Genomic DNA, 23687 nt, shown 5'->3' on the forward strand with positions numbered 1-23687 from the left:
CCCCTCCTCTTTCCACTCCCTCGCTGCTATCCTTTCACACCCCATGCGCTGATCTCCCGACACATCCATCTCTCCCGAGGCGACAGTAGTGGCTCCTTTTACTAAACTGTCTAACTTCTGAGGTCCTCCCGATGAGACAAACATGCCACACTGTTAAAACCCTGCCGGCATCGGCTCCAACATGATCCGTACGTCATAGTGTCAGCCGCACGCGGCGTCAAAAGTTCATTAATGTTTAAGGGAATGTTGGAAAGCAAATCTGAAATGTTGAGCCTGTTGTCTTCAGATGGTACGGTTCTTTTATAAGCATGCACGTTTGAATGAAAATACTGACCAGCGACTGAGTAGTGTTTGACTAGTGCACAATTTCATCCATAAAAGGTGCTCAGAAAATGGTCTTCCTCAGTGTTGACTTTAGGTTGGCGTGCTTCAAGTTCCAGTTGTGGACTGTAGTTGACATCATAATGGGCTCATAAATGGCATGAATATCATATTTTTCATATTCATTTGGGGCTTTTAATCATTTACTTGAACCAGTCGTATTATGCGGTGGAATTATTATAAGACATTTGGGGCTGCAGCTGTAGAGTATTTTTGGATCTCCTGGAAATAATATTCAATCGTTCGGTATTTGGATTAAAAAGAAAAGCTTTTTGTGTGCTTAAAAGACAATAAATATGAGCAAATAAGATTTGACTTCATAACGAATGACAGATTGGTTTCATTTTGAGGTAATCAACTTTTTTTCATAAAATGTAAACTGCATAGCAGCAAACTTTATTTTCTTCTGTAGAAACATTATTAAATTAGATGTTGGGCTATAGTGGGAGTTGACGTCAGAACCACAGTAGTATTTCTTCTTCTGGCTTACATAGCACATGGGAGTAAGACTATGTTTGCTTAAAAAAATAATCAATAGCAACTGCATCTGTGTCTGCCCATCAGCATCAAAGTGACCACAATTCTTGAACATTATTATTTTTGTGTTTACTATTATTGGCTATTATCCAGTGGTTAGCGAAGGTACCGGATTCAATTCCAGCTCCGGCCTCCCTGTGTGGAGCTTGCGCGTTCTCCCCGGGTCTGTGTGGGTTTTCTCCGGGTACTCCGGTTTCCTCCCACATTCCAAGAACATGCATGGCAGGCTGATTGAACATTCAAAATTGTCCCTAAGTGTGAGTGTAAGCACGGATGGCTGTTCGTCTCTGTGTGCCCTGCGATTGGCTGGTAACCGGTTCAGGGTGTCCCTCACCTACTGCCCAATGACTGCTGGAATAGGCTCCAGCACACCCCGCGACCCTTGTGAGGATAAAGCGGCTCAGAAAATGGTTGGATGGATGGCTATTATGAATGGGAGTGTGTGTGACAGGCCACAATATGAATAAAAAGTACTTACTCAATTCTGAACAATATGAATTACGTAGATACATTTCAGGGTTGTCTGTGAATGACATTTACACCAGGGAAATAAACATAGCCTAGTTTTGGTCACTGTATTCTGTATATGTAATGTATGATAGTTTAAAACGTAAAAAAACAACTACAGATATAACAAGTCAAGTCAAGTCAACAGTATTTATAGAGCACTTTCAGCCTATAGTGACAGGAAATACACCAATCTAATGATATTACATTGACGTCTTGCAGTGTATTATTATTATTATTATTATTATTACTATTATTATAATTACCAATATTCGAATCATTATTTTGTATGCATGTCTTTCGGTTGGCTCAATAAAGCTTTATTTGATTCCTCTAAGATAGTGTAACCTGATATGGCGGACTTGTGTAAGCAATAACTGTTTCGTTTTTGTTGGTTTATCCAAGCTTGTATATATTTTGAGCAGCTGGGATTTTAGTGGTTTGCCCCTCAGGCAAGTGATAAAGCTTTTCCTGCATGGGAGGTCTCGAAACCTGGGCAGATGTTCTTCCTTTACCTTTATAGGAGACACCCACTATTAATTACAAACCGAGAAGAAAGAAAGCGATCCAAAATTCAACAGAAATTATTAATCACCGAAAGCACCAATGTCCGTCGATGCATACTCGACAGATTCTTCTCATAAGCGCGAGCATGACAGATAATGATATATCGTCACTTTTGAAACCTGAGTGACGTGAAGCCCTGGCGGCTTGCTCGGTGGTAAAGCATGTCTCCCGCGTACTTGTGCCAAGAATTACAGAGAGAGAGCATAGATAACCACTTTTTTTTTTTTTCATCGAGAGACTGCCTTACTTAGCATGAAGTGCATAGCAGTCTGCGCGACGGCGATGACTCACATCTGCTCCCTGTGTTTCCTCATGGATTAATTGGGTGCGCCGTGATGATGAAACGACTGCCTTAATATGCCGCCGTTGATTTCATAGTTCAGGCAACAGTATGGGACTGCTCTCCCAGAATGACATGCATGCAGGGACACACCTACGTCTTACCTAACGTGTTCAGGACATTACACTTAAGACGGTCTCGATTCGTCACTTCTTACTGAGCTCGTCTTGAATCTAATGAGTCACCGCTTCAGCAGCCAATGTACTTTCTGAACTGTGATTGAAAGGTGAGAGGCAACTACACTGTCGCAAGCAATACATAACGAGGACATTTCCTCGTGTCGAAAACTGTCGAAATCATCAAATGTTTCTTCAACGTTCCAAGTAACACGTTGCCATTGGGTTCCACGTGTCCAAACTACCTTTATGTCAATAAATTGCACATTATTAATATGAAATCATAAAAACAAATGCGTTGGATTTCTCTCGTGTATTTGTGCCTCACACAGCTCACTCCTACATTCTTAATTGATGTTATGTACCGTATTTTCCACACTAAAAGGCACACCCTAAAAGCCTTCAATTTTCTTAAAAGCTCACAGCGCACTTTAAAATCCAATGTGCCTTGCGTATGGTCATTATGGTAATATTTCGACCCCAAAATGGCTCCTTGCTGGAGACATGCTGACAACAAGAGTTCAAACGTAAGGCAATCGGTCACATAGTTGAACATGGAAATCGAGCAGCGGCAAGAGAGTTCAACGTTAACGAGTCAATGTTATAACTTGCTGTTGGTTAAGTGAACTGTCACTGCTTTATTAAATACGATTTACTGACATCTGATCGTTCTGTTGGTTATTCCTGGAGCGTAGCTCCATCTAGTGAATGCATTATAGATTGCGTCTTATAATGCGGTACGCCCAATGTATGAAAAAAATTACTAAATAGGCCATTCATTGAAGGCGTGCCTCATAATCCAGTGCGCCCTTTAGTGTGGTAAATACGGTATGTATGTACACGTGTGTTTTGCAATAACCACACGATCGATGTCGGTGTAAAAACGTGTTAAGATAGGAAAACAAATCAGAAAGAAAACCCCGGCATCGTACGTGTTTTAGGCAGTGCGCACAGTATCATCTCTGCATTATGCTAATAGGTGATTCTAAAGTATTTCTCGGCTCCTGTAGCTACCTGCATGTATAATTTTATTCGATTGCGCAGCAGGTGTCATGAAATTAACATCTCGAGCAAACGAACATGTGCTGTGCATATTGGCGAAAAGATAACAGGTCCTGTGTTTCAAACAATTACGAATATGGCAAACGCATTTCTCCGTTGTTAACTTTCAGCCTGTAAAGCAGGTGTTCAAAATTAGGTTAACACAACCCGGAGTGTGGCGTCTTGCTGTTTACTTAAAGAGTGCAATGTTGATGCACTAACCCCACCCCACACCCCCTCTATCTGCCACTGTGTTATTTTCACATTACCCCGCAATGATAAGCAGGTGTGAATGTGAAAAGGAGGGACACCGAGTGCTCGAAAAGGTCAGGGTTGTTGTCGTTGCTTTGCGTCTGATGTGGTTTCCCAGGGAAAGAGTCTCAGCGCGCTGCATGTTGGCTGAGTGGCAGCTGGCCTTTGCCACTCAGTGCTGATTCCTGGAATATAGAAGCCTGTTAATGCTGGTTCTGATTTGCGGCCCACCCACACACCAGCACAATTTGAATGGACCGAGCAAAGCCAAAAGCGGTGCTTCACACCCAGCCTTTATTGCTGAGCTGCCACAAATTGATAGAATTTACGGCGGTCTTATGTTTGACTCCATTCACCTTTCGTCTTCTTTTGAGTGCTGCAGGTGCGTGCATGTGCACGTGTGTGCGGGCGTGCGTGCGTGTGTGTGCATGTGCCTGCAGTCAGTCAAAGAGATGTGTTGGCTTGTCTACAAAGGCTCCGAGACAAAAATGGATCAGGAAATTCTGGTTCCACTTTATTCCTGGTACTCCCCGCACATGTCCGTCAAAGAACAAAACAAAACAAAAAAAAAAGCACGAACCAATCCTCTGAAAATACCACAGCAAAAGGAAAAGTGCAGGCAAGTTATTGGCACATTTTTCTCGCTCGCCTGCCGCCAAGTTGGACATTTCCTCTCAGCGCTGCTCAATTAGAGCTGTGATTTGATCAATCAGGAAGGAGACGAGAAAATCTGATACGGGGCTTGTTTTTCTTCGGCTCATCAGGCAAACTTGACTCAGGTGACGGTTCATAATCAGGGCTGTCAGCGTTGTAGACCCTCCAGTTGACTCCGGTTGAGACGGCGCTCCTGAGTCTCCTTTCATGCCATATGAGGTCACCCTCTTTTGTGCCGACGGCTCGCACAGCGTCACGGAGACGCGCAGATCTCCATAGTGCTCCGCGCCCTCAGGGCCAGAGGAGGAGAGCCAGCAGAGGAAATGTAAAGGTCAAATGTGAGACCGCTGATGGAGGCAACGTGAGATCGGGTTGCAGGACCAGCTCGCTCCCTATTGTCAAGCTGACTTGATCTTCCTCGCTCAGTGGAACTTATCTCAGGGTCCTGCTTGCGTTGTCTACTGCTGCCCCTGCCCAGCGGCATTAAGTGCAAAATGTCGTGGCGGAATTCTGAATTCCTTTGTATCATGGAGGAATGCCATTCATGAAGTTGTGACAATACTTTTTCTTCCATAGATACATCATTTACTAAAGACGGGCAAACTAATGGACCGTTTAAATTTGGTTGATTGTCTTTTAGTGAATTACATAAAAGCTGAAATGAAAGGCGAGAAAGTTTCGACACATTTATCTACATCAGCTATAGGAAGTTGAGCTACATCCAACTCTGACAGTCTTCCAGGTAGCATTAATTTACTCAATGAAATCCTTTCTACTGAAGGCAAGCAAGAGTGCAAAACATTCATCGACGGGATTGCACCATCTCATGCCTTCATTTTCAATGGCGCTTGTCCTCATGAAGTTCACGTGCGAGCTGGATACCATCCCAGTTGACATTGGGTGGGAGATAACTTCAGGACACATATTGACAAACACACATCCACATTCACATTTGCGCAGTACCTTCACACTTTGAACTGTTGAGAGTCTTATGTTGAATTCACATGGTTGTTTTTTTTTCCTTCAAATGTGTCCTGAACTCAAATCATGATTGATACTCCCCACGGCTGACTGAGCCAATTTAGGCAAATACCCATTTTGAGCATTTTGATCATTTTGAGCATTTATTTTTTTGGACACTGGGCTCATATCACGTGCAATTGTTTGCATGGAATTGTTGCATTTTATCACTACACGCTCATATTCAAGTGCATTGCTGTGATGGCAGACTCTTATTTTAATTTTTGCTTGGAAATAGTTTTGCCTCATACTATAATTACCATTTAAATATAACAATGTTTTGTTTTTGGGTTTTTTTCATGGGACCTTTATATAGGACTTTGGACCAGTTTAGAAAAGCCATACTTAGTATCTGATGTTTGCCACTATTGTGTTTAAAAAAAATAATTTTAAAAAAAGGAGAAGAGAAACTTGAAATGTCTTCCAAAACATAGTACTGCAGTTCGTAGTTGTGATCATGCTCCTCCTTCCATATTGGTATCAGAAACATCAATATCAAACAGGGATAGTACAAGAGGTAAGAGGAAAATATTTTAGGGCATGACAGGATGTGAAAGGAAAATAATAATCATGAAACCGAACTAGCATTAGAGATGTGTCTTCAATGAAGTTATCCATCCAGCCATCCATTTTCTGATCAGCTAATCCCCACGAGGGTCGCGGAACATGCTGGAGCCTATCCCAGCCGTCTTCAGGCAGTTGTCGGGGGACACCCTGAACCGGTTGCCAGCCAATCGCAGGGCAGACAGAGACGAACAACCATTCGCGCTCACACTCACACCAAGGGTCAATTTAGAGTGTTTCATTAACCTGCATTGCATGTTTTTTGGAATGTGAGAGGAAACCGGGGTACCCAGAGAAAAGCCACACATCCACGGGAAGGACATGCAAACTCCAAACAGGAGACAAATGAAGTTATATCGATAATAAATGTTGTGCGTTTAGTTTTACAATAAACAACGGGAGGGGCAGGGGGGAATTAACAGGTCACATGCGTGGTGCGAGCAACACAAGTGCATTTAGGGTGCCTTCACAACTTGGAACTTGTAAACACAAACCAAGTGTTTTTGATTGAATTACATTTTTTTTTCTATGATCGTGAAAAAACAAAATGGAAATCATGATAAGATTTTGATTAATTGCCGAGTCCTAACTCACTCCCGGGATATCATCCATCTCAATTTCCTCATCCAAATGAGCATAAGCACCACTGAAAATCATTCCTGTCATAATAGAAGTTAACAATTGTTCCAATCATAACTTCAAAGCCGTACCATTTTATTGAGCAAATGTTCTGGTCCTATGGTGGTGGTGTTCTCTTGTTTTTTTTCCTATTACCGGCACCGCAAAATGGTGCAATTAAAAAAAAAAGATTAAAATGACACCAAATGACAAAGAGAAAATGTCATTCATTGCTCTTGTGACATTTACATGCTTCCTACACTACTAATGCAGTCGAAAATGACATCAATGCATTCTCAAACCTGCCTCAATAAACTCCAGCACACATCCAGAAGCACCAGTAAGGCAACTTTTGTCACTCTGCTCCAGTTATGCGGCGCCAACTCTTCAACCACTTCCGCCGTCAGACCATAAACGGAGTTTAGTCTGCATGTTTTTCGAGCTTCTAGGTTAGCAGACAGGGCAAAGATAAACTGTAGCCTTCCTCGAGTTAGCCTCGTGACCAAGGAGAGTTGTGTCTACTCGCGGTGGTGGTTGCCCCGTAAACCACCGGCAAAATGCCTTGAGTGAAGAGATTTGTCCGAGTACCAGAATACACCAGCAAGTGCCAATTTAAAAGCCTGCATGTGATTTGCCTGCATAGCATTGATGACAGACTAACTCTAGACTCTCGTTTACCTTTCATCTCACAGAGGCAGCGCAGACGACTGCTGCAAGTAGGACACACGACATCAGATTGTTGCCGCCGTGGTAGAAAGGCGCCATGTGTGTGTTGTTTTTTTTTGGTTTGTTTTGTTTTACAGTTTGAGGGAGAATTTTTCTAAGCTCAATACGCAGAGCCTCTTCTGTAATTACATGCCAAAAATATTTTAATGAGGAAGAATGTATAAATAATGCCATCTTTGTCAAACCACCTCATTCTCCGGGGAACTTGGAGCGATATTTTGGATGTGTCACCTAACTTTGCTCAACGTTTAGGGTCAGGTACTGTCAGTTACCATTGCTTGGTTTGTCCACTGCATCCAGAACTGAGAGCTGTTGATTTGTGCAACTTAACTTACGCATTTAGTGCAGTCCTGCAAAACAATGAGAGAATGTCACCAATTGCAGGGGCAACTATTACTCAATAGGTCTGTGTTTTATTTGAGGTCGCTTGAAAAGTACAGGCAATATTGGCACTCAAGCAACTTTTGTCATTTAAGTATACATTGACAGTGGGAACAGCATGCAAGGGAGATGCCTAAATTAGTGACGACAGCTCACTGAGGAATTGACCGGTTTGACGATGCCCATCTCTGCAAGTTACATCTTGCTACTCACACAATTGTGGAAATCGTTACTATCTGGGGGATACTCAAAAGGCAGATGACGCACAAGTTCCATCGTCCATGGGTCACCACTGTGCAATTGTCAATAATGGCGACTCAGGCAGCGTATCAACCCCTTTGTCTTTACCTCACCGTTTGCCTCTGATGCCGTGCGAGCACGAAGGGAGTTTGCGAACTTAGATGTTGGAGGGTAGATATAGTTAGCTTAGTGCTTGCTGGCTGGTGTGACAGACAACGAATGGATTTAAAACTTTATCAAAAATACCCTCTGATGTGCCGTTGGTCAGTGTCTGGAGCGGAATACTGGAAATTAAAAGTAAATGATTTGAAAGGGTAACCTACCCGTAGGTTAACGGCTGCATGTGTACTCTTAGATCCGTTTTCGAGAAAGGCTTGGTAAAGCGCTCTGGACAACATTTGGTGTACATAAGCATGATATATAACCTGTTTAACATTTACCATTTGATCAAATTGGACTTTTAATTTTTGGGGCGAGGTACAGTTAGTAGTAACCCATTCGAATGGATTCGGGATTCAGTGATTGAATGATAAACTAAAATGCAACTGTGCATTAGATGTACGAGTCCCGGGCATTTTCGGCATTTGCACGGTTTGCACGATGTCGTCGTTCCTCATCGCCCAAATTTTTCATTAGTAGCACACCACGCCCTCTCTTGACAAATATTATCATGGTGTGGGAAAAGGCCAAAACATGGTCAAATATGTTTTTAAAAGGACTGTTTTGGTGGGAAAGGCCTTCAAGGTTTTACTGTACCCAGCATAAACTACCGTATGTCTCCAAAACTTTGTGCGCTTGCACCTCTTTGATGAGAATCAACAAAAAAAAATGTTCACGTACACTTTGGATGGAACGGCAGGATGATGAGAGTGGTGTTCCAAAGGGCAACTGTTTTATGTGTTTACCTGCCCACTTGAGTGGATTCCACAGCCTGCTGGCTCCAACAGTGAGGTAGAGGCTCCGGTGCCTGCATGTCTGCTGTCTACTCCGGAGACATTCTTAGTCTGATATCACTGCTGCACGTTCAAAAAAGACTTTTGAAAGGCCAGCGCTGACAGAAGAGTGTATAGTACATGTTAGGGGTAGGCGGGTGCAATTATACAATCAAAGAGAGTGGCTGCCTTTACAGCAGCTCCGATACTTTTTGTTCTTCTACTTTCTTCCTTTCATAACTTTCCTGCTGTGAATTGGGAATTTCTCCATTGTGAGACCAATAAAGGTTTTCTTATTCTTATTCTAAAAGTTGCTTCGTCAAATTCCCTCCAGTCAGTGGGCCAGAAGCTTTGAAGTGCTGCCTGTTCAGTGGGGCAAGTGTGGGCGTCTGTATTTTTGTGTGAATGTACTGCACAGGCATGGGTGCAGACAAGACAGTCATGGTTGCTTCTGCGTCTTCATTCTGCTGCTTTTACAAATATCGTCGATTGCATTTTACCCAGTAAATACATGTGCGGCCAAACTATTTATTTCCTCGGTTGTTCTTTACCCTTTCATGCACCCAGTAACCTGATATCATGTTAAGATGTCCACTGTAGCAACCGCTGTCCCTCAAAGGGTTAAACGCACTGCCCTGAGGAATATTTTGACTTCATAGTCTGCAAGCTGCCGTTGCCCTCACACTCGTGATTTGTTGTAAAGGGATCCTCCGTTTACCATCCTCCAGTCGCTAGTTCATAATAGATGGAATAAAAACATATATAATACCATGCCAATAGTTTTTTTGGTTGGTTTACCCCGCCCACATGCTTTAAACACAATTTAAAGGTATTCAGATGCGTTTAAACTTACTAAATGACACTTTATAAAGAATGCCAGAGTTTTTATAAAGAATTCCCTCCCCACTCTTGTGCTCGCTGTTTTCCAAATGTGAAGCCAAATATGCTTGCTCGGAGCTGTTTGTCATTCCCAGTTGAACTGTAATGTAAAAATGACACAACAGAAGAGAACATTGTATACAGAAACTAGGGCCGGACCAAGATGGAATCAATGTTGCAGATTCCCATATTTGGCAGATTAAAATTCCACCCCAAAAAAGGCAAAAATAAAAAAAATTGACCAAAGTCGGCGGAATATTGCCCTAAGAACACAGTTCAAATGTGTACACAGATTACGTTCTCATTTTTTTAAGTACTTGAGGTGTCAATTTAGAGTCTTCCATTAACTTATCCGGAGTGTCTGACTGTGATACATAGGTGCAAGGATAGCCACATGCACCTGACCACCCCACACACACGTTTAATTTCATTCGAAAGGCTGCATTTGGCATCACATTCCTCTCAGCACTACTATTTGTTGAACTGAGGTCTCGTGAGATTGTATGCCTATCTCACTTGTCATGTCAAGCATGAAGTATAACAAGCTTTTGTGGAACTTCAGTAGCCTCCACCCCAAAAAAGTAGATTTGGTCCATCTTTACATCACCTGTGTACGTGGAATGCCTTGCACATTTGCCAGAATCATTTTTATGAGTGGGTGGGTGCGTGTGTGCGCCTGTTTTTTTTGTGCGATGAGGAGATTGAAGCGACTTCAAAGCGGCGTGGCAGCATTTCTGTCAGCCCAGCCTGTTTACACTGCTCAGTGGAGACTGCATTCCTGTCTCATTTTCCATGGCATTCCACGAGGAGCTCCATGCTTTTGGCCGCGTGCCCACACCGCCGCTAACCCCTCCGACCACCCCGCCTCTCTGTATTGAACATACAACCCTATCCTGCAGGACAACTCTGCAAAGCTGGAGTAGACGGATAAACGAAGGTATATTTGCAATGAATGAATCATGGGGAAGTCAAGTGAAATTGAAAAATCTCCCGTGACTCACCTTATGATCTAACACTGCACGCTGGTAGGGAATCGCTTGCTCTGAGCAGCAAAGGGCCACATAAGAGATGCTGTTTTTAACTATTTACCGGCGAGTTGCTAAGGAGTTGCTAAGTGTGCGGATAGCGGATACCACATGAACACTGGAGAAGATCACGAATAATGTGGAAAAGCCTTTAATTTATTTTGTGTATATTACTATTTACTATTGTACTATTTACTTTGCCCTCTCTTTCTAACATCAGTAGTGGAGGGGAAAAGCAAAAAAAAAAAAAAAGTCCTTTCCGACTGGGTGACATAATATTAGGTTATGACGTACAGGGTAAAATTATCATCTGAAGGTTTTTTTTAGTTTGGAGTCTTTAAATGTCTTTTTTTGTTTGTTTGTTTTTTTGCGTGCCAAGAACATTTTTGGGTAGACCACATCCAAGTCTAAAGTCTAATTCAGTCGACTATGCTCCCTTTGTTTAAGGCAGATGATTTACGTGTAATGTGGCAGTGTGTATATTCTAATGGTTTAGCATGGCATATTTTACCATTTTTACACCTATAGAGCTGAGAGACTCCAAAATATAAATGTGTGGGTGTGTGTTACCCGGTAGATGACTGGTTAGCATGTCGGCCTCACAGTGCAGAGGTGTACGGTTCGATTACGGCTCCATCCTTCCTGTGTGGAGTTTGCACATTCTCCCCGTGCCTGCGTGGGTTTTCTCCGGGTATTCCGGTTTTCCTCCCACTTTCCAAAAACATACATGGCAGCGACCTACCACACCCATGGCAGACCTACTGTATCTCTGTCAGCCGTAGTTTATTCTGTGCGACTTAGTGTGGGGGGTACAATTATACACCAGCGGTTGAGCACGTCCAAAATGCAGCGGAACACACATGACCGCGGCCGCATCATTTCAATAGACATATTTGTTTTGATTCCAATGCTAAGGATTTAGGCTCAATCTGACTACCATATAGCAAGCTCGTGAGAGGCAAGGAATTCAACAACAAAAAAGAACAATGCAATACAAAACGGACCCTCAGATCTCTTTGAAATAGAAATTCTTCTTTGTCTAGACATGGCATATAAAACGGATGTTTGCTTTCAAATAGTCGACAAATGCTTCCAGCCATATTCATATCGCACATATCGTGACTTAATTCTTTATTTTTTTCACTTTTTAGTCTAAGTATTAAAAGTCACCTTTGTAGCTCACATCATCCTTCTCTGATTTAGCACGAATTGTTCACGTTGTAACCAGTAACCAGACATTAACTAATCAAGAGTACGACAAAGCTAGTGGGCAGCTAGCCTCACGTGAACTCTGCGGGTGGGTTTAGCAGCTTCAGATGCAGTTCGACACACTATAAAATTGTTTATTCTTTACTTTGCGTACTTACCCTTTGGTAAACCCACTTCCCTACTTGTCTCCGCTCACCGCTTCGGATTTACAAAAGCGATTGACAATGTGAAAAGTTAGACGTTTGTCTCCTCATGATGTGGAAATGTGAGCGATATCCTGTAGGCCAGCGGAGGGCCAGAGGAAGCCTGGAGGACACGTGGATGTGGCCTCCGTGTCTACATGGAAGAGGGATCACTGCAATGCTAACAAACCGCTGGGTTAGCAAGCCGCTGAACTGTTATGACAGGGAAGTGTTGTGTTGATGTTGAACTCGGAGCTTTGAAATGTATAGTGCAGTGCTAGCCTGAGGCTGATGGAGCGCTCCAAGTTGTTGTCTGTAGCCTTCGTACGTTTTATTGAGTGCATGGATGTGGTGCTCACAAAAAAGTGAGTCAAACTAACCTGAACAGGAAGTTAGTCATGGATTCCGTTTTTCATGACTTGACACATTTCACTTATCGGGGGATAGTTGCTAGCTATATAGTCCGTTCCATTTGAGTTGGTCAAAGATCCAAATACTGTTGATGATCGTTTCAACTGAGAGCCAATGATGGTTGCGTGACATCATGCTTGGCCTTGGATCAATTCGTTTTTAGTGTCCCCAGGTGCCCAGGTGTAATTTCATCGGTCTACTAGATGACATTTTCAATCTGGGGCACCACTGAGCCATTTTTAAGAAACTGCACAAAAAGCCTCAAAAATATAACTGATTTTACGAGGCCTGATGTGTGTGCGAACTTTCCTAAGTTTTCACCCAGGTTTGGATCAGCGGTCAGTCCTCGAGGGCCGCTCTCCACACACCTGATTGAAATGATCAGCTCATCAGCAGACTCTGTAGAAGCCCGATGATTATCCTGATCGTTTGACTCAGGTGTGTGTGGAGCATTGAAACTTCCATCGGAAATTCAAAATGGTGGACTTGCTGTTAGATTGTTAAAGTGAGTTTTCCGTAACGCACGTCACCCTTTAACTTTTCACCTCTTTGACTTCTTAGTCTCATGCCTTTTAGAGAATATAAACCATTTTAATGAACTACCCTCCCTTTGAACACATCAAAGAAAATTAAGCTAATTACTCAGGTCTCATTATGTGATCACATTTCATTTTCTAGTCATTCTTTGTGGTAAATGTTACATGTTGCATGCAGGCTGAAACTGTTGATGAAATGAGGCAGAGAAGACACACCCTTTTTAAATTTTTTTATTTTTAACGGGTCAGAAGCACTCGTGTCTCCTGCTCGTTTGCTTGCATTTGTTATGAAAGAGTAGAGTCAAAGAGGCTATTTTTCACAACTACGAAGTACACGTGAGAATGGATTAAAACGACCATTTTGCTTAAATGACGTTCTGGGGCATAAATTTAATAACAGGTATCAATTCGGACACTTTCCAAGACCACTTTTCACTTGGCACATGACACCTTTCGGCGCTGCATTCATGTGGACACAACACGGTTCAAAGGGACATGGCTCGGCTCGGAACGTTGGCTTGTGCAAAAAGTACCTGCACAGGCGCCCAACTTATTGTGTAATCAATGTAATTGCTCCTCATTAATGCTAACTACCTCCTTGCACAATAGGCAAGGCTCAGAAGCTTTATTTATATAGCGCATTACATACACAAAGTGCGTCACATAATTAAAAATGCATTTAAAAGAATTTACAAATAAACACATTTAGGATATATGAAAGGAAAGAAATAAAAAGTAGTTCACTAAACGTTTCCAAAAAAAAAAATGTACAGCCGCTGTTCCATCATAAGAAAACTCAGCTATGCAGTGAAATGATGGCACACATAAAAATCTTGAAGAACAGATAAAAATGAAGTAAATGCGGGCCAGGGTAGGGAATTGGGAATTTCTCCATTGCGAGACTAATAAAGGTTTTATCTTTCTCACGGATTGCATTCTCTCGATAAATTCGGTGCAGTCCACATCGTGAAACATGAAACGTTGATGTGATATTTTTTTTATTTTATTTTTTTAATCTGATATAGGGTGACATCGCTTCTTTGGTGGGGTTTTGTGAAATTGTCGGAGCGAACGCTTAACCCTTTTAGGGACAGCGGTTACTACAGTGGACATCTTAGCATGTTAAAAGGGTTAAAAGTTAAAAGACTGCAAGTCAGTGTTGAACCATTCAAATTGAAGTCACTAAATTGTCTTTCACATTTCTTTAAGGTTCATTTGCCTTTTTTTTACCGTACAAGGCCAAAAGGTTTATGTAGAATAAATCGGATTGACATCGTTGATATTAATATATTGATACCGGTATTGCCCGTGTTTGTTCACAAGTAGACGGGAAAGGGACCTTGAAAAAAAGAATTAACATATACAATCGCAATTGCCAAATTGAACGGGGAGGAATCAATTTGATTATTTTTCAAACTGATCCAGCCCTACCAGACAGCATCCGCATGTTACCTCCACGCATCCATTCATTGTCTATACTGCTTTTTCTCATTCGGGTCCCGCTTAAACCGGAGCTTCTCCGACTTGACGCCGAGCGAGTAGTCCACCCGTTACCCTTTTCTTGAAAGGCGCTTATAAATAAAATGTATTATTATTATACAAAATTTGGCATCATACGAAAGGAGTTTGGCCTTTCTGTGTGTGCAAAGGTTCCGCTGGTGGTTGATTAGGCAAAGGACAAATGTGATAATTGAGAAACAAACCGGTGGTAGCACTCTGCTTTCTTTTTTGAACTCAACATGCAATATTCACACACACACACACACACACATGCACAACACTGTGGGTTGCACCAAGCCTTGTCCAATTATCATAGCAGAGAGTGTTTAATCCCTCGTCAGGACATTTTAAGTTGACGTGTTACGTGATCGTTTTTCGTCTCTCGGTACGACTGCGCAGCATTTGTGGATATTGTATGTTCACATGCAAGCACATGCATGTGCGCCTCTAGCAACAAACTTGGCCTATTATTCGGGGCGCTTCCATCTTTGATGTCGATCTTGTATGACTCAACACAGGCATCATAATTTTTGAAATTGTTTGTGGGTGTGTTATGGGCACACCAAAATGCATCTCCAGCAATCAGCCTACTTTCCATTCAGATGCCAGCTAAGAGGCCAACAAATGTCAGTTCTTTCTATGATGGATTCAATTATGTGCTCGCCTGTAAAGGTTTTGGGAGCACAAAAGGAGCTAAGGCGTTTTGAAGAAGGCTATTTACGGCAAGTTTTTGGGACTGAGTCACTTCCGAATCAATCTAGAATGAATGTGTGCGTGTGTTTATCTCGGTTCTGGATATTAAAATTGAATTACAGTACTTGCTGATATGTGCAAACCTAATCTGCCCAGCTCAAAGAATGCATTTATGGAAAAGAATTGTCCAACCTACTTTATTTAGTATACTGTGATACTTGAACAAGTTTAATTCAATTTGTTTCTCAGTTGACACCAATATCAAATATTTGAAAGAAATTAAAATGTCATTATTCTGTTCAAGCCCCCCCCTCTTTCTCCCCCCCAAAATCTGATTTGGGATTTTTAATCAAGCTTGCACTTTATATCGGGCTGAATGATTTTGAAAAAGAATCAAATTGCCTTTCTTTCCCACCCCCTCTAAATATTGCAAATATTGTGATTTAAAATACTTTTTTCCCCCAATCTCCTCTTCCCATTTATTTCTGAACAAACACACGCGATAAATGAATCTGAATTTCAATAAATTTCAGATTTATTCAAGATGAATTTCATTTCATCGACTTCATTTAATTAACTTGCTCAACACTTTGACTTCAGGTTTTTAAGCGTTCACTGTCAAGCGTGGCGTAATCATAAATCATCAACTCACAAACCAAATTACAACACTAAAGCAAAAAAAATAAACTGTGGCTTTATCATTTCAATTGATCACGTCTCATGAAATAGGAAACCTTTCACCTGACAAATGATTTATTAAGGTTTTTTTTTCCCAATTTGCAGCCTTCACGATTTGAAAATCGTATTCCAGTACATTATGATTTTGTTTAGTTCAGTTCATTTTTGGCCCTAACTCTATTGTATGAACACAATCATAGAAAAAACAACTGGTTTTATAAAGTGGTGTATTCTTGTGTTAAGTGTGGGGTTTTAAGGGGCGTGGCCTATTGAGTGGCAATAGAGAGCTGGAGTCAGGTTGGCCTGTGCTGGAATTTTGGATTTGTGTGTTTGACCTGTTCAACAAACAGCTGACTGTGTATCCAATTGCTTCCTCCCACCCGCACTTCCCTGTATCTAAAACTTACTCATACTTAAAAACTTCTCTTGTTGACACTCTTTTCAATTAAACAAGCGTTTGAGTGAGGGAGCGAGTCTGTCAACATTACCGTAAATGACACGTCATCGAGTTCTCAATCCACCCGTTCTTTTTTCAAAAGGCGATGAACCGCCAGTCATTGATTGGTGGAGACTGATGAGCTTCCTTTCCTCCAATGCTGGCTGGCAACAGATGAACTAGCGAGCCCTCTCGCTGATTATTGGCAAATGAAAAAAGAACATCCGCAGGCCTAAGCAAGGGGAAAATATTATTGACTTCTCACCACAGCTACTATTTATTTTTTTTCCCCCTCTTTTTCTGTCCATGTATTTGTTTTTGAAGCTGTTAGTGTCTTGCCTCAGAATATTTTTGTAACAGCCTTTGATTGAACTGGAAAGGAATGCCTTTAATCGTGGCTACAAAAGAGCCAAGGGACATGTCCCCGTCAGTTTGCAACAGATCTAGACAGATGAGGAGGAGGCGGACTGGAGGAGTGAGCATTGTTAACAGTCTGTGGGGAACTGTTTTGCGTGCCCTGTGGTTTCTTGTCTCTGTGAAATGGAGACTTGGTGATTTGGTTTCCCAGGCCCCTTTTTTCTCAAGGCCACACAAAAAAACAAATGAAGACGTTCCGGTCTGTCCCGGTGCAGTTACTACCTTGACGGCAGTGTAACTATTCGGTGTGAGATGGCACCCACGGTTTTACACGGCGAGCGATTGCAGCCATCTGATTCGAAGAGGTGTGGGCATGTCTGTAATAGACATTCCGGTCATTTTCGGATTTGTTCGGATTTAGAAAACCTTGCTTTTCCTTAAAGATAATGAAAATACAGCAGAATTATAGTCAAACTTTGCACAGGTGTTTTTTCAATGGTGCATGACACTATTAATTGTTCTGTCCTTTAATCAGGTTTGAAAGATAATTTAGATTTGGAATGCGCAGAATGTCCTTTTTCAAGCTATTTTAGTCGGTTAAAAATTGCCCCGGATCTTGAATGGTCCGATTTATCCTGCTGTGAATTGGGAATTTCTCAATTGTGAGACTAATAAAAGATTTATTATCTTATCCATAATATGAAGTATATGGATTTGCTTTTCCTCTAAAATAGAATATGGAAGACAACTGTTTTCCTCTGATTGGGAGTTGCTGATATTTCATAGGCTTTGGCGGCCTGTTGGGAATTCACTAAGCGATAGCAATGGCGACGCGCACCCACTGAACGACAGGGGCGCCTATCGAAAGTGTGCTCAACCATTTCACTGGTCAACAACAAATTTAAATCAGACGGGTTTATGGGTCCATCATTCTTTTTTTGGTATTGATTTCAAAAGTGGCTTTACTTTTTTCTTGCGCATCAGGTATTTGAAATATTTTCATTAAAAAAAATTTGGTAACATTTTTTTGCCCGCAATATAGATGTTACCGTACCCTGTCATTTATAGCTGTAACAGTTCTGGGGAAAAAAACCATTGCAGCTATTTCTTTATTTCTTGATTTATTTTTAACAAACTCCTGTTTGAATTCTGATTGCTATGACTTCAGGGACATTTGATTTCCGACATACATTTGATTTTCGATATTGAACTGCACAGGCAAATTCAACATCCCTGATTCTCATTGCGTCTCAGAAGTGTCACCAATTGGGACAAGGAGAGCGAGGACATTTAAAATCACATTTCAGTTAAAAACTTTTTTTTTTAACTTCCAGAACTCCTTTTCAACATCTCATATAGAGCTAATACTTAACAAAAGTGGAGGTCAAGCCATCATGAAACCATCTTGTAAAATGGCCTTCCCTTTTGTTTGTTAGGGGCCAAGTTAAACTGTAATCCTTTCACATCGACCTTGTAAATTGCGGGGTGGAAGCGGCATCTGGCAGCACAGTATGCAGGCCAGGCCGGTGGTTGCTGCATTACTACGTTAGGTGGGCATTGATTGTATGGGGGTACGGGGGTGTCAGCAAGAATGTGAGGGGCAAAGAATTCCAATCTCTGTACCTCCCCTTTGTCAGTTGGTTCACTCCGTGTTCGAGCTGTCAAGTTTTACTGATGAGTGCAATCCATTGCTCTCTTGATTTTTCCATCTTACTCCTCCACTTGCTTTTCCTCTCCTTTTTTCAAGCCTGCTGTTTTCCCTCCTTCTTTTGCTTCCGCTCTCTGACAGACAAGCACCAGCCCTTTGCAGAACATTACGTCAAATCCCCCTTGACCGGGGTGCCAGCTGTTGATGTCACCCCTCGGGGAGTCGGCGCGGGGGGTTTAATTTAGGGATTTCCGCTGGGTAAGACTAGGGGCAGCCCCGTTGATCTCAGCCCACAATGCCACATGAAGAGACCGAACTGGGCAGGAACAGGCCAACATGGGTCAGTGCATGGTCCGGCAGGGTGGGACCACTTTGCTGGGGTGGGTTAATCTGTGAGCTCTATTCATGTTACAGCTGCCGCTGTTGTGAAAGCGCTATATAAATCAGCATGTATTGTATTGTATCATTCCGCTAAGCATGGTTCAGTTCAGTTCAGGTCTGTCCTTTATTATTTATGTATTTATTTGTTTATTTTATTTTTTGGTCCATTTCCATTTTAAAGAGTGTCAAAATAACTTTTGCGTTGGGGTTAGGGATGGTTTACCATTTACTGATAAACAGTTGTAGAGAGTTTTCATTTAACCCTTTCATGCACCAATAATGATAACCTATAACCTGATAAGGTATAGGTCCCTGAAAGGATTAAAACATCCATTGGTCGTAACCAACATCAAAAGATGATGCACTTTGATTCAAAATAGCAGGTCTATTATCTCCGCACCGGACACTTCAAATTCAAATTTAGATTGGAAATGGATATTAGGAAGCACCTCTCATTTAAGCCGCAGTCATAAACATGGATAATATCCAATATTCAAGACAGTATTAGAGATACAGCTCTCATGTAGAGAGAGAAGAAAATCACAGAGTAACTCGCATATGAACACAACATTTTGCCAGCAGTATATTATAGACAATACAGCGATTTTGATGTACTGGTAGAAAAATGAAATTCAACTTTCATACATTAGTAGTGGGTGTTTGATGACACCTCTGGCAGCTAAGGAAGGTTTATCAGAAAACATATCACGAACTATGTGTCAAACTTAAAGGGGAAGTCAACCCCCAATTTTTCTTGACATTAAGTTCTAGGCAGCCCTACGAGTCAATGAGTTAAGCAGTTTTGTCCATTCCAGGCGGCGTCCATTTTACTTTTTTGTTGTTGTTCGTTTTTTTGACATTTTTAAAATATCTGTAGCATATGGTGTAATACATCAGAATGACATTGATCAGCTTATTAAATGTATTAATGAAATGTAGTATGATGAATATGAGAAAATTGATGTAAAAATATGGAAGAATATGGATATACAAACCGAGAGCTGTATAGAGAGATAAGTACAGTACAGCTAAGGATAAAAGCATTGATATGTTGATTTTTCCTTTATTTTTGTATTGAAAAAAAGGATCAACTCATGTGTTGCGACATAACAAGGGGTAGGACGAGATAAGTTTCTTTCTTCCTCCTACTCCTTTGAACATAGAATTGTGATGACTGTTTTTTTTCTTTTCCTTTTTACAATTTTTCCTTGCATTCACATTTGTCAATTTGTTGTTGTATTGTGTTTTATATGTTCAATAAAAATAAACAAACAAACATCCTTCGTTACCTTTTATATGATGTTCTATTTCTTGCACTAATACATTGGAAGATTGTAAACTGTGCCTTTGTGTCTTTTTGTCCAGTACCACCCTCTGTCACTGTGCAACACAAGCGAAGATGAACGGCAAGAGAGCGACTTCATCACCATCGTCAAACTGGAGCAGAGGGTTCCTCGCTGTCTGCCGCTGCTGGATAAGGTAGAAATCAAATCGTCATTCCCGTGGCGACACTTTCATCGACTTATTTCCCTTTCCGCTGTGGCAACCCGTCCGTCATTTGGTATCATCATTCCACATCTGATTCCGCTCTTAAACTTAAAAGAGAAAATGGGAATGATTTGGTAGAGGACGGTGATGGCTTTCGCATAGGGGAGTGGGCTTAGATCAGAGGTGCTGTGAAGCATTTGGCGGTGAGCCATGGCTGTGGATACGAGACTTTCAAGGCCAGCTGTCACTTGTCCCGTCTCAGCCCATCAGATCCAGAGCATAGGCCATCTCCATTTCTGCTTCCCTCTAATATGAGAGCAGCCAGAACTTAGAGCCACAACGGTTAAGACGTATGTGCAAGTGACCTGGATCTCCCTTGTGTTTAAGTATTCTTCCATGCGCACGCTAACTTAAAAGGAGTGTGATTTAAAACTGTTGCTATTTTCCTCCTTTTTCAAGTGGTGGCACAAATTAGCAGGCAGGGGTATAGTTAGGGGGGGACTGCCTTTTTTAGCTCGTGTTTTCTTTTCCCCTAATTTAAAGCCATGTTGTCGAGCTGGCCGCCATGGTGATGATGTTGAGACATTCCCACACATTTGCCGTCGTCCTCCTCCTGTTTGCTCTCCCACTGGGAACCAAAGAAAGTTGAGGAAAGGGGAGGGATGGATGTCACTCTAGGCTTAATGCAGAAATTGTTTTGATTAAAGCCTTAATGGCATCACTGTGTTGTCCCGTGAACGAAGCACAGTCCGAGCGCTACCTCTCTCCCGCCTTTGAAATCAGAGGGGGGGAGGCGGGAGGGTGTTCTGGTTCCTGTTGTTGTTGTTATTGTGGTCTGCAGACGCCAATAGAAGCTCCACTCCAACCACCTGCATCCTTGCTTCCGCACTTTTGGTCTTGGACTTTTTTTTTTTTTTTTCAGGGATTCATCATGCAGCTGCTTGGTTAGTTTGCCCTCCTTTGAAAAGGATGAGTCAGATGGTTTGGATGTGCGGTTCTTTGAATGAGACTTGTTTACAGTTTAGTCTGACTGTAACACACCCCTCTGATCTATAGATACTCTGATGCCCACAGAGGGTTCATTTTGCACCACGCGCGCACGCACACACACACTAAAAATAGACTGCAAACTAAATAATGTGAAGCTGCCAACTTTTATGATTATACTTTGTCTTCATTTTTTTGGGGAGGTGCACTCGGTATTCTCAGACACACAGTGAGGCCAAACCTGGCATTGATGTTCACTTGCTTTCTAATTGTGAAGGAGCTGCTACTTCTTTTCCTCCCTCTCTGAACCACTAGAGTTCATCTGTGCCTCTGCAGTGATTCGAAACATTAATACGACTTTGCTCGCTCCACAAGTACAACTTTCTCCAACCGGACAGAACAGGTTGTGTATTGGTATATATGGCCGTCAAATGCTACCGTCTATTGGTACACACATACACATAGCTAGTGAATGATTCTGGACTATCCGTAAAACGTTAAAATAATATAATATACATCGATTGCCAACATCTTTCGGTACACCTGCGCGCGCATGTCGAATGAGGACCCTTTCAAGAGCTAAATCAAAACAAGGATCAACCATTCCAGCTGTCCCGTTTGCACCGAAACCGATATGACTGTAACTACCTCCGTAGCTAATCAGCACAACATTCTGGAATGCCTTTCTATTTCAACATTGGCGCAGCGTTCAAAAGTAACAAGAGACAAAGGAGTTGGTGGGGTGACGGTTCATTTGGTGGAGAGAAAAATCAAATGAGAGTCACACTGAGAAAGAGACCTCTTGACCGTTTATTTAGTGTATCCTTAACCATTAAAAATGTTTAGCCAGGACTAAAGTGGCAAGGTTAGTGGTTCACATAGCCCACTTCTGTGCAGCCACTTCCCATTCAAGCACATTTCATTTCACTAGTCACTAGTCCAGCATGTGGTCTACCATCCCTGCAATGGCCCTGAACAGGATAAGCGATTAAGCATTTTATTTAATTTGTTTTAAATAACTGCATGCGTTTTTGTAAAATTGTGTTATAATTGATTAACTTACACAGAACTGATACTTGTGCTAAATGTAGCCCAACATTTATGGGCACCACGGTGGAAATCTGATTAGCACAACTGACTTCCCCGTGTGGGGTTTGCCCATTCTCCCCATGGCTGCGCGGGTTTTGTCCGGGTACTCCGGTTTCTTCCTACATCCCAAAAACATGCGTAGCAGGTTCATTGCACACTCTAAATTGTATCTAGGGGGTGATTGTGAGTGTGAATGGTTGTTGTTTGTCTGTGTGGGCCGTGCGATTGGCTGGCAACCAGTCTAGGGTGTACCCCTCCTACTGCTCGAAAACTGCTGGGATAGGCTCCCGTATGCCTCGTGAAACTGAGGATAAGTGGTTCGGATCATGGATGGATGGATAAAAAAGTTGATTCAAAATGAATGGAATGACTGTCCACATCTGTTCCAGGCCAGCCAGCCACCTCTTATTCAGTCACAGTTGCTTCATTCAATTGTTCATTCATTCATGTGCCTGAATCCAAACTGTCGCTTCAGTGACGTTACATAAACTCAAGCAACTTCATTACCCTCTTACACAATCATCAGACTGTATTGGAGGAGTTCTGTTATTGGCTTTTTTTGTTTGTTTGTTTGTTTTTGTTGACACTAAGCCTTGAAACAGTTCTCAGAGCAACGCATGATTCATCGGGCAAAGACATTGCAGTGGTGCCAAGAGGCCGAGTCTAAACTCCACAAGAGGCTTCCTGTACTTTACTCTGAATAAATGCTGTAATCTACAAAGTTCAAAGCACAGTTTTATGTTTGGGAGGTTTGACTGACTTTTCATTCATTCAGACACAAACCAGCTCCATCACAAAGAATCCCCATCGTTTTTGTGAGAACAACCCTCACACTGATTGAGGGTTTTGGCCCATGTCTGAACCTGTCTACTCTTATAGAAAGCCTCGCTTATTGATTCTAACTCCTCTGATGAAAAGGGCTTTGCCGCGATTGTGCCGTAATCCTGTTGTCGTCAACTCGGCTTTTGCTGTGCACTCACGTGGATCTTTGTGCGTTATCGGGATCGTGCTTCCTGAAGACGGCTGTCCAAATTTTTCAAACGATTTCAGAAAAATGATTCACTTTTTGAGAAGACGGGAGAATTGTTTTCCTTTCAGTCACAGCTTAGCAACGATGCAATCATGACATGTAAACAATGCAAATAGCAGCACAGAACAGCAAACTACAAACCAACATTATTTGCTCTACATTTCTATTTTTTTGTTGGTTTGTTGTTGTTGTTTTTTTTGACAAAAGGCAGTTTTCACTCCTCTACAAGCTACACCATGTAATTAATGACAGATGCTTCTGTTTCAGAAGGGACATTTGTTT

At 41.9% G+C, this 23687-nt stretch overlaps 1 protein-coding gene across 1 annotated transcript in view; it reads left to right on the forward strand.

The window, feature by feature from the left end:
- The window catches only part of LOC127588868 (E3 ubiquitin-protein ligase RNF43), an 88557-nt gene that overhangs the window by 31498 nt on the left and 33372 nt on the right, over positions 1–23687 (forward strand). The window contains exon 2 of the mRNA XM_052047821.1: positions 20177–20290. Coding sequence (XP_051903781.1) covers positions 20177–20290 — 114 coding nt within the window. The remainder of the gene's footprint in view (positions 1–20176; positions 20291–23687) is intronic.

This window comes from Hippocampus zosterae, chromosome 16 (genome assembly GCF_025434085.1).
Source record: "Hippocampus zosterae strain Florida chromosome 16, ASM2543408v3, whole genome shotgun sequence".
Classification (NCBI taxonomy): Eukaryota; Metazoa; Chordata; class Actinopteri; order Syngnathiformes; family Syngnathidae; genus Hippocampus; species Hippocampus zosterae.